The sequence below is a fragment of the Anomalospiza imberbis genome, chromosome 6, assembly GCF_031753505.1.
Source record: "Anomalospiza imberbis isolate Cuckoo-Finch-1a 21T00152 chromosome 6, ASM3175350v1, whole genome shotgun sequence".
Taxonomy (NCBI): Eukaryota; Metazoa; Chordata; class Aves; order Passeriformes; family Viduidae; genus Anomalospiza; species Anomalospiza imberbis.
In genome coordinates this window covers 33045357-33054696 of record NC_089686.1, presented here as the reverse complement: position 1 = coordinate 33054696, position 9340 = coordinate 33045357, and the positions used below count along the sequence as shown (strand labels likewise).

Here is a 9340-nt window from a genome sequence, read left to right as displayed (position 1 = left end):
CGCTTCCGCCGCCGGGGCCGCCTCGCGCACTGCCTGCTGGGAGCTGTAGTCCCGGGGAGGCGGCCGTGCCCGCACCGCGCGGGGGTGCTCTTCCGCCGCCGCCGCGGAGCGCCCCGGGCCGGCAGCGCCGCTGCGACCCCGGGGCTCCCCGGTAGCGGCGTGACCCGACGCCGCCGCCGCCGCCGCCACCGCGCTGCTCCCAGGCCTGGGCACCTGCCCACGTGTACATCGTTGCCTGCTCCTTGCCAGGGTTAATGACGTGAACCTCGGCGTGGGGTTGTAAAAACGTGTTTCAAACGCCACTGCCGACAGCCGCCACAGCGCCGTCTCTGCAGACATTTCTCGGCTCCTCAATTGCGGACTGCGTTTCAGAATGCTTCGCGGGACCCAGGTCAGAGTCATGTGGTGTCCGGGGTAAAAAGCAGCAGGCTGCTGGCGTGCCCACGGGCGGTGCCGGCGGGGGCGCGGCCCGGTAGTGGAGGTGTGGCGGTACGGTTGTGGGCGAGGCCAACGCGGGAGGGGCAGAGGCGGATCCAAAGGGGCGGGCCGGGGGCTGCCGGGAGCCGTGCGCTGGCGGTGCGCGGGTAGCTGACGGCAGCGATGCTCAACTGCTGGGAAGCCGCGCTGGGCGCCGCCGTCTCCGTCCCCGTCTTTCTTTTCGTGGCAGCGCCCTACATCAGGTGCGTCTTACCGAGCGCAGCCCCTGCCCTTCGCGTATGTTCAGCCCCGCAGAGCGGCGCCCGTAGGGGCGCGGAGCTGGCGCGCTTCGCGTTTCAGTGCGTGTGTGTCTGTGTGTGTGGCGGGAGTGCGAACAGCGGGGATCCCGTCCTGCAGCCCGCGCTGGGGTGGGAGTTATTCAGGCCTGCCCAGCTCCAGCGCCCCGGTGACACTGCCGCGCTGCCGGGGCTCGCTCAGCCCTGCACCGCCCGCTGCTTTCCCGGGGCTCCATCCCGGCACCGGCGCTCTCGCGGAGGAGCGGCAGGGGGCGGGGCCCGCGTTCTCCTCAGGGCGCGGCGGCGCAGCCCATTGGTCAAAAGGCCCCGGGGCGCGCGGCAGCAGCCAATGGGAGCCGTGGCTCCACTTGACGCACGGATGGGGCGGGGCCCGAGGGCGGGGCCGCGCCCGGGAAAGCGCGGGGGATTGGGGGGCGCGTTCCCGGTGAGGGCGCCCGTGACTCCCTGGGGCCCAGGGGCGAGCCCGAGAGTTGATGCGAACGCTCAGGTTCTGGGTGCTCAGCCCCGGACCGGGCCCGCTAAGGAGGCAGAGGTGACTGGTGCCTCCCCTCTTGCAGGCGGTATGTCGCTGGAGGACGGTGTAGGTCGACAGCAAGGCTGGAGGGGAAGGTGGTGATAATCACAGGAGCCAACACAGGCATCGGGAAGGAGACCGCCAGAGACCTCGCGCAAAGAGGCAAGTGCAGTCTCGTCAGGAGGCATCCCTCTGCGGCCGGAGTGGATGTACCTTGTGTCAGTAGCCCCTTCTCTGGACCTAAGAAAGAAGCGTTGCAGGCTTATATTGAAGTAAACATGATTCCAGAATTTCTGCAGATGAGCCCAAGTGCTATTCCTTCAGAGGCTGTAACCACTGAGGTGCAAGTTCCTAGTTCCTCACCTGGGAACTTTTCATTGCTTAGACTCCAAAAATGTGCCTTGGGGACATAAAAATGCGTTGCATTGCAACTGATTCAAGGGGACTGGGGAAGTTCCTGGATTCTGCTTGTATGAAGCTGGGAAATGCCATAGGTCCACCACTGTGTATTTTAGTTATTCATGTTTCAAGCTAATTTGATGTAAACGTTGTTGGGCTAACTGGTAAGAAGATTAAACTACATGTTCACAATCTATTTAGAAATTACTCTGGTTGGAATCCATCACCTTTATGTGCTCCTGGCTTGATGTTCCCATTAAAGGGGCAGATACAACCCTATCATACCAGTGTTGTTGTAGGCACTCCTGACCTGGGAGAACATGGACAGAGGCACTTAAGATGTGCCTTTGCCTGGTCTGAAATCATCTTTCAGCAGGATTGTAGCTCACACTTGAGTAGGAAAGGTTTTGTCCCTTCCAGCCACCCCCCTGACTGATGCTAGTTCCCTAAAGAAACAAGATACTGTTTGTAATTGCTGGGCATGGTCAGCCTGCTTGCCATAGCCTTGATCATCCAGTGCTCCAGTGATCTCAGTTCCTGTTCCTGTTGTTCCCCCCTCCCCTCCTTGCAGGTGCAAGGGTAATTATTGCCTGCAGAAACACAGCAAAGGCAGAAGCTGCAGCCAGTGAAATCCGAGCTGAGACAGGGAACCAGCAAGTCATTGTGAAAAAACTGGACTTGGCTGATACAAAGTCCATCCGGGAGTTTGCTGAGAGATTTCTAGCAGGTACAGTCTCTAGATTCTTCTTTTTAGTGAGAGTATTTTACCAAGGACTGCTGTCTGTTCTTCTTACCATTGCCAAATCCCTGCCCTGCTTGTCTCTGTACCTCTTGGGGACTATGGTTCACAGCAGGGGCTGGTCAGAGGCCATGAGCTAGTTTGTGGTAGGACATGTATCCTTTTTTTAAGATGATGTGGCTGCAAGTCAGACAGCAAGGAGTGACTTGTGCTACCTTCTTGTCAGCATTCTCCGTTTCCTTGTTTAAAGATGTTTGTTGTTTCTTGCAGAGGAGAAGGAACTCCATATTCTCATTAATAATGCTGGGGTAATGTTATGCCCTTACTCCAAGACTGCTGATGGCTTTGAGATGCATCTGGGAGTCAATCATCTTGGTAAGGCTAGTGGAATCATGTTTGCACTGAATATGGAATCATAGAATTGTCAAGTGGTTTGGGTTGGAATTGCCCTTAAAGATCATCTTCTTCTAACATCGATATCTGTTGCAAAATGTCAAAGGAAAATCCTACTTTCAGATTTTCTCTTCCTCATTCTTCCTTTTACTGGAAGGATGGAGGGCCAGAGTCAGAGTTCTGGAGATGCAATGTGATGTATTTGTGTATCATGGATCCAGTTTAAGTATCTGTACGTGTTACCTGGGACATTTTGAAATGTATGACAGCTCCAGCTTTTTGAAGACGAAGAGCAGAACCTGAAGGCCCCCAAAAAGTGTAGATGTTAATTAAGGGGAAATTAACAGTAATTTTCTTTTCCTGGACTTGAAATGAGGGCAGCAGTAAGATACCACATATAAGCAAGCAGGGGAACCCTTCCTAGAAGGATGACCTTTCGTCTTCTCCCTAGGTCACTTTCTCTTGACCTTCCTCTTGCTGGAGCGTCTGAAGCAGTCTGCCCCAGCCCGCATTGTGAACGTGTCCTCACTGGCTCATCACGGAGGCCGAATCCGCTTCCATGACCTCCATGGTGAGAAGAGCTACAATCGTGGCCTTGCCTACTGTCACAGCAAACTGGCGAACGTGCTTTTCACCCGGGAGCTGGCCAGGCGGCTGCAAGGCAAGTTCCAGAGGCAGGCGGGGTGTTTATCTGCTTGGCTTTCTGAGCACCATGGATGGGGAGACTGGATTGAAGAAAGAGCTGCAAATCGCCTATGCAGAAATTGAATGGTTTGAGGCAAATGTCACTGGGAGCTCTTGGCGGGAAGAAAATATCTCCTGTCTGTGGAACCAGGAGACTTACAACACAGATTGTCTTTACAGCAACAGGGTAGAGGAGTTTAGTAGCTTGGCACAGTTGAATGTACCTCATTGTTCTTTGCTGTTTGTCAAAAACTAGCTGCACCATGCAGAGAGTTGTGATATGTGGATGGAAGCTGCAAACAGAGCCACAACTGCAGTCTCCATTAGAAAAGCAAATGCACACTCAACCGCCTTAAAGCTTGGTGGCCCGTAAAACAAGCATAAGATTAGACAGTACCTTGTAAGTCACAACATCTGTCACAGTCATATCATTCAGTCCTGTTCAAAAACTTATATATATTTATTTACTACAACAGAAGTTATTAGAGTAAGTCAAAAGAGGCAAGTGTTCTCAAAAGCCTGCTGGAAACTGCTTCTAGTTTAGCACTCAGGCCCCCTAGCACTTTGTTTTGCAGAAGGCACATAATGACTCGTGTTTAGAAGGGAGCAGGGGATGCTCCAGTGCCACAGATGAGTGATTTAAGCCGCTTCATGAATCACCATTAAAGGTATTAGCAAAAGTGTTTTTAAGCTGAGGTCAAAAGAGGGTGACTTAAAGTATGATGGCAAGGTTCAGTCTATTACTTACGTGGAAGACACATGCAAAGGAAAACTGATTTAGAATTAAATTAGAATTATTCACACAGGAGCCCCATGCTTTTTAACTCCTTAGGGAGCCTAGGTCCAGTTTGAGTCTCAGACTTGGATGATTTATATGTAATGTAATTATCTATAAAAAGTTTCTAATAATTATTACTGAGTAGCTACATGGACTAGTAATGTTTCCTCAGTATTAATTCAGCAATCAGTCACTTAGCAAGGATTTTTTGCAAGCAAAGGGCCTCTCTGCCTTGCTTAAGGGAGGCTCTCAGTCTCAGGTAAGAAATCTGAAACCTTGAGAGGTGTCTCTTCTCTAGGGTAGAGTGGAGTCCAGTTGCAGTTTGAGCTGAGCTCATCCAAAGGTTTGCTGTTGGTAAAAGCTCTCTGCCTTGGGGAGCAACCTTGAGAGGTGAGCCAGCTCAAGGGAAGACTGTCACCCTGCAGTCATATTGCTTAGCAGGGAGAGCTCAGAGAAGGCTTGCTTAGGCTGTAATATTTATGGAATGGAGTGGTTGGCTTGTATTCAAATTACATACAGTGGGAAAGGTACATGAGACTCAGTGCATCCACAACCTTATTTGTTCCTGGATAAAAGAGTATTGGAAAAGCCATGTGCTACATGGCTGTTCTAAATGCATGTGCACTGATACCCACTGGCCTGTGTGGGTTTCCTAGAGGAGTTCTGGCCCATTTACGGCTCAGACCTTTACCTTCTTTGGAGCCTGTACCAAACTACTGCTGATTTGGCTAAGGGGTCAAGTGCATCCAACACCTCCAGCATGCAGTAACTACAGAGGACTGCACTTACTCTCTCTATCCAAGGATACTTAAAGGACTCCTCCTTTAAGTTATAGAATATCTACAGCTAAAATTGAGGAGTATATTACCCTTCCTTTAAAGACACTTTGATCCATGCAGATTTGTCCTGGACTACTTTATTTTGCCGTAGGCACTAAAGTCACAGCAAACGCTCTCCATCCCGGCTCTGTCTCTTCTGAACTGGTCCGGCACTCATTTGTAATGACTTGGCTGTGGAAGATATTCTCCTTCTTCTTGAAGACGCCTTGCGAAGGAGCTCAGACCAGTATCTACTGTGCAGTAGCTGAGGAGCTGGAGTCTGTGACAGGACAGTATTTCAGGTGGGTGCAAGCTGATGAAATGACACTCTGTGAATGTTGAGGGCAACTTCGTTGGCTGGGGAATATGGGACTTACTGTCCCATATTCTTCATTAAGAAGGGACCAGGTAAGAGGCTGTCTGGTAAGACTGAGGGTGACAAATACAGCATCACCCCTTCCAGGTCTGTTACAATCGTTTTAGAAGAAACACCTGACCTGTGCAACACTTCATGCAATAGCATGTCCTTTAGTGCTAGAAATATTAATGTACTCAAAGTGCAGGAATGGCTGTCATATGCTCAGAGCTCTAATGCTGACCTGCCTAACACTTGGGAAAATCACTTTTCAGAAGAACTGGGTAGTTAATTAGGTCACTTCAGTCAATGCTGGGAAGACCACTTCAGTTCCCTTCCTAGTTTTACTTCCGAGAGCAGAAGGGCCTGTGCTCTCGGAGCTGAGAGAGCTGATGGAGCTGCAGAGACAGGTGAGATTTTCAGGTCTGGCATGTGACCAAGTAACTATCCTCCAGTGTGATGGACCCACCAGCTGAGACGGACTCTTGCTGGGCTGCTTGTCACGCTGTCATGCAAATAGTCTTGTTTAGTTCCCATTACAAAACTTTTTATTTTTTGACTTACTCCAGGACCCTACCCTGTTCTATTCCCATCACCAAAACCACAGCCCAGAGCAGTTTCAAGTCATCACGATTAGATTCACACAGATATGTCTGCCAGCTTCTCATTGTGTGTAGAGCACTGTAACAATACTGTTTTTTGGGAATGAATATGAAAATTCGTGGTTTTTTGTTTTTCCCCTTCACATGGATGCTGTTGGAGCTGTTGTGTCTCTGCAGAGCTTTGTTCTTGTGATTTGTGACCAGATTAGCCTCTGTAATGACATTGCCTGATCTTCATTTGGGAGTTAGTACCATCTTAATCAGACCTGAATATATAAATAGACATCTTAAGTCTTCCCTAGCTGTCTGTCTTGGGATAAAAATGTAGCATTGATGTCTGGAAGTACAGAAAACTGGTAGAATTTAAATTCATAAAAAAAGACTTTTGGATGTGGTGGGAAATGAGAAGATTTAACACTAATCCACAATCTACACTGGACTAGCCTAGAATCCTTTCCGCTTTCCAGGCCATAGACTATAAAATACAAGTGTAGACATTAAGAAAAGAATTTGCATGCCACAGTGAGACAGGTGGGAGTCCACCAGTCATTTCAGGAATATTAAAGACTCCATCTATAAACACTGAGCCAGATGGAGACCTTACAAAATGCCATTTCTTCTGTGCTCTTAAACTCCCAAGTTATTGAGCAGTACAGTTGAGAACGCAGGACCTCTTTTCCAGACTGAGTGCTTTCTGATTGGAAGAGCCGAGAAGAAAGGAGCCACAGTTCAGATGATAATGGAAAGGGGGTAACCATACATGGTTATTACAGTGTTATTCTTGGGCATATAGTGGGATAAATAGTTTAGAATGAAGGGCTGTTTGAGTGACTTTTTTGCAGTGTTTTTTAGGAAATGCGTTCCTTAAGAGCTTGGTTGCAATCTGTGTGCCTTTTTAGTGGTATTAATGAGAACGCACACTAGTGAGGTTTCTTTAGGAGTTGAGACAAAAGGTAGAGCTTGCTTGCCAGTTCTTGGTGCCACTGGGAGAGATTCTTCCCTAGCTAGTTGGAAAGAAATTTTTCTCATTGTGGCTTAGCACCAACCCTTGCTCATTTCCTGGATAGCTCCCACCGTGTTCTTGAACTAGTCTTGAATTAAGCTTATACAAAGCAACTCCCTAATCTTAACGCAGACATTTCAGTATACTCATGTAGATGGAGATCTTAGACTTGAAAGAATTAAAAGAATGTTTTTCTTACAGTGATTGCCAGCCAGCGTACGTATCTCCACGTGGTCGGAATGATGAGACGGCAAAGAAGCTCTGGAGCGTGAGCTGTGAGCTCCTTGGCATCCAGTGGGACTGAGCAGCACCAAGAGTGTCCCTGGCTGGGTCTAGCAAAACTTCTCCGGGGAGCAGCACTGCTGAGAGACCTCAAGAGTAGAACACTGATACTTCAGCTGCCCTAAGGATGGCTCTGTGGGCACAACATAATTTGAATTTCTGGAGTCTTACACTTAAGGATTGAGATTTGTAAGCAGTCAGTCCCTCTTCCTAGCTGGAGAATCAGAGCACCAAGCCAGGGAGCAACCTGCTTGTTATCTCACACAGCAGCTCAAGGCTATGGTTCTCTGGCTTTAGAATGGAAAGAGAGGTTGCAGTCTTAGGTTTAGATTATGAAGTAACAAGGAATTACTTTAAATAACATTTGGTTGTTTTTTTCCTAACAGCAATAGTAAAAAGGTAGGATTCTAAACTTATGATCTATGAGATTACTTTCAGTTCCTACCCTTTGAACTGGCAGAGCAAAAATACTTTGGGATATTAGATTTTCTGGAAAGTTATGCAATATAAATAGTCTCTAGCACACAGAAACAGGTCCTGGCCTTTTTGGGCCAAGTATTAGGTAAAGTTTTTTACATGGAATCACTTTCTCTGCATGCTCTGTAGAAGCTGGACCCTAGCCACCGAGGTATAGTGGGCCCTTAATACCTACTAATTGCAGTAGGTTAACTGAGGGTTGGCAAATCTTTTGAGAACCCAGGTTTTGGTGCAGGTGACTAGGAGGTTAAAAGCTGCAGGAAGGCTGCAATTGTACACAGGCAAGTTATTAAAAAAATCAACATCTCTCTTGTGATGCACTGAACAAAGACAGTGTAAAAGTTGTCACAGTAAACCCCCCAGCTGCACTTTAAATGACTTTAGAACCTAGAAAATAGAGCAGAATGAATAAGGAACATCTCAACCATGTTAAAAAATATTAAACAACTTCAGCTGAGACTTTGGCTTTAAATGACACCAAACTTCCTAGAGCTAAATAGCTGAAGCAGGAGGCAGAACTATCTTGGTATTATGGTCAAGATGGCTCCAGGACAGGAAGGTAAGACTTGCACGGAAATCCTTGCATTTGTCTGCCCAGCAGTTACTGGGCAGACAGTGACTGGCTGTCAGCCAAGGCTGCCAGCCTGCCCATGCAGGACCACACAACTTGCACTTGCACAAAGCAGCTGGCTCAAGCCACATAGCGCTGGGACTGCTCCCTTGGAACTCCAGTGCTATGTGAGTGCAAATTGCCGGAGTGCAATCCATAATCAGAGATTATTTCTGAAAGAGTTAAGCAGTCAGAAACCAAGTACCACAGCTCATAGGATTATCTTCTGCTTCTGAAAAAAAAAACCTTGAAGTTTTTGGACTTGCATATGAGCCTGCCACTGTGACCAACTGCCAGTTTTGGAAAACCAATGCTAATTTTAATTCTTCCTGTCTGGATGCTGTCTATGCAGATCAGTCCTGTGCTACCTCTGAGCAACACTAAATAAAGCCATTCCTTTTACAACAGGACCCCGTATCTTCTTTCAGAAATGCTGAATCAGTTTACTTGGTGTTGCTGTTATCTGCAGCTGCCTCACTAATGTAGAGAATTCACTCCAGGTAACATTTTTAAAAGTCCCTTTGTGCTTCTCCCTGTCACTTTACTTTTTTTCCCCCCTCCCTCTTTATGTTGCATCTCAATTATGAAACTAAATCTACAACTATAATGTAACAGTAGAATGCTACCTACCACTGGAGCCTTGGCTTGCTTTCTCTGTGTCATTCTCTGATTTAGAAAGTGGCTTCAGGAGCAAGAGAAATAATTTTTTTAAAAAGCAGAAAAGTGCCTCTGGTATGAAATATTTTTGCCCTTGCAGGTCAACGCACTTCTCAAAGAAGTCTGATTGTAGATTTAACAGAAGACATATTAAATAAACATTTCCATAGACATACATCCACCCTCTTTGACCTTGAGCAAGTAATTTATACCGCTCAGCTGATCTCTAAAAAATGAGGAAACTAAAGCTCATTTAGCTGTCTCAAAGGGAGGCTTGTAACGGAGAGTTAGATTA

At 47.7% G+C, this 9340-nt stretch overlaps 1 protein-coding gene across 1 annotated transcript; it reads left to right on the top strand.

The window, feature by feature from the left end:
• Positions 1 to 531: 531 nt before the first annotated feature.
• LOC137475655 (retinol dehydrogenase 12-like) lies at positions 532 to 9220 on the top strand. Its single transcript, XM_068193186.1, has 7 exons — positions 532 to 680; positions 1292 to 1410; positions 2219 to 2374; positions 2657 to 2761; positions 3231 to 3440; positions 5172 to 5361; positions 7221 to 9220. Exons 1-7 carry the CDS (start codon positions 601 to 603, stop codon positions 7321 to 7323), a joined length of 963 nt encoding a protein of 320 aa, XP_068049287.1. The 5' UTR covers positions 532 to 600; the 3' UTR covers positions 7324 to 9220.
• The last annotated feature ends 120 nt before the right edge of the window (positions 9221 to 9340 follow it).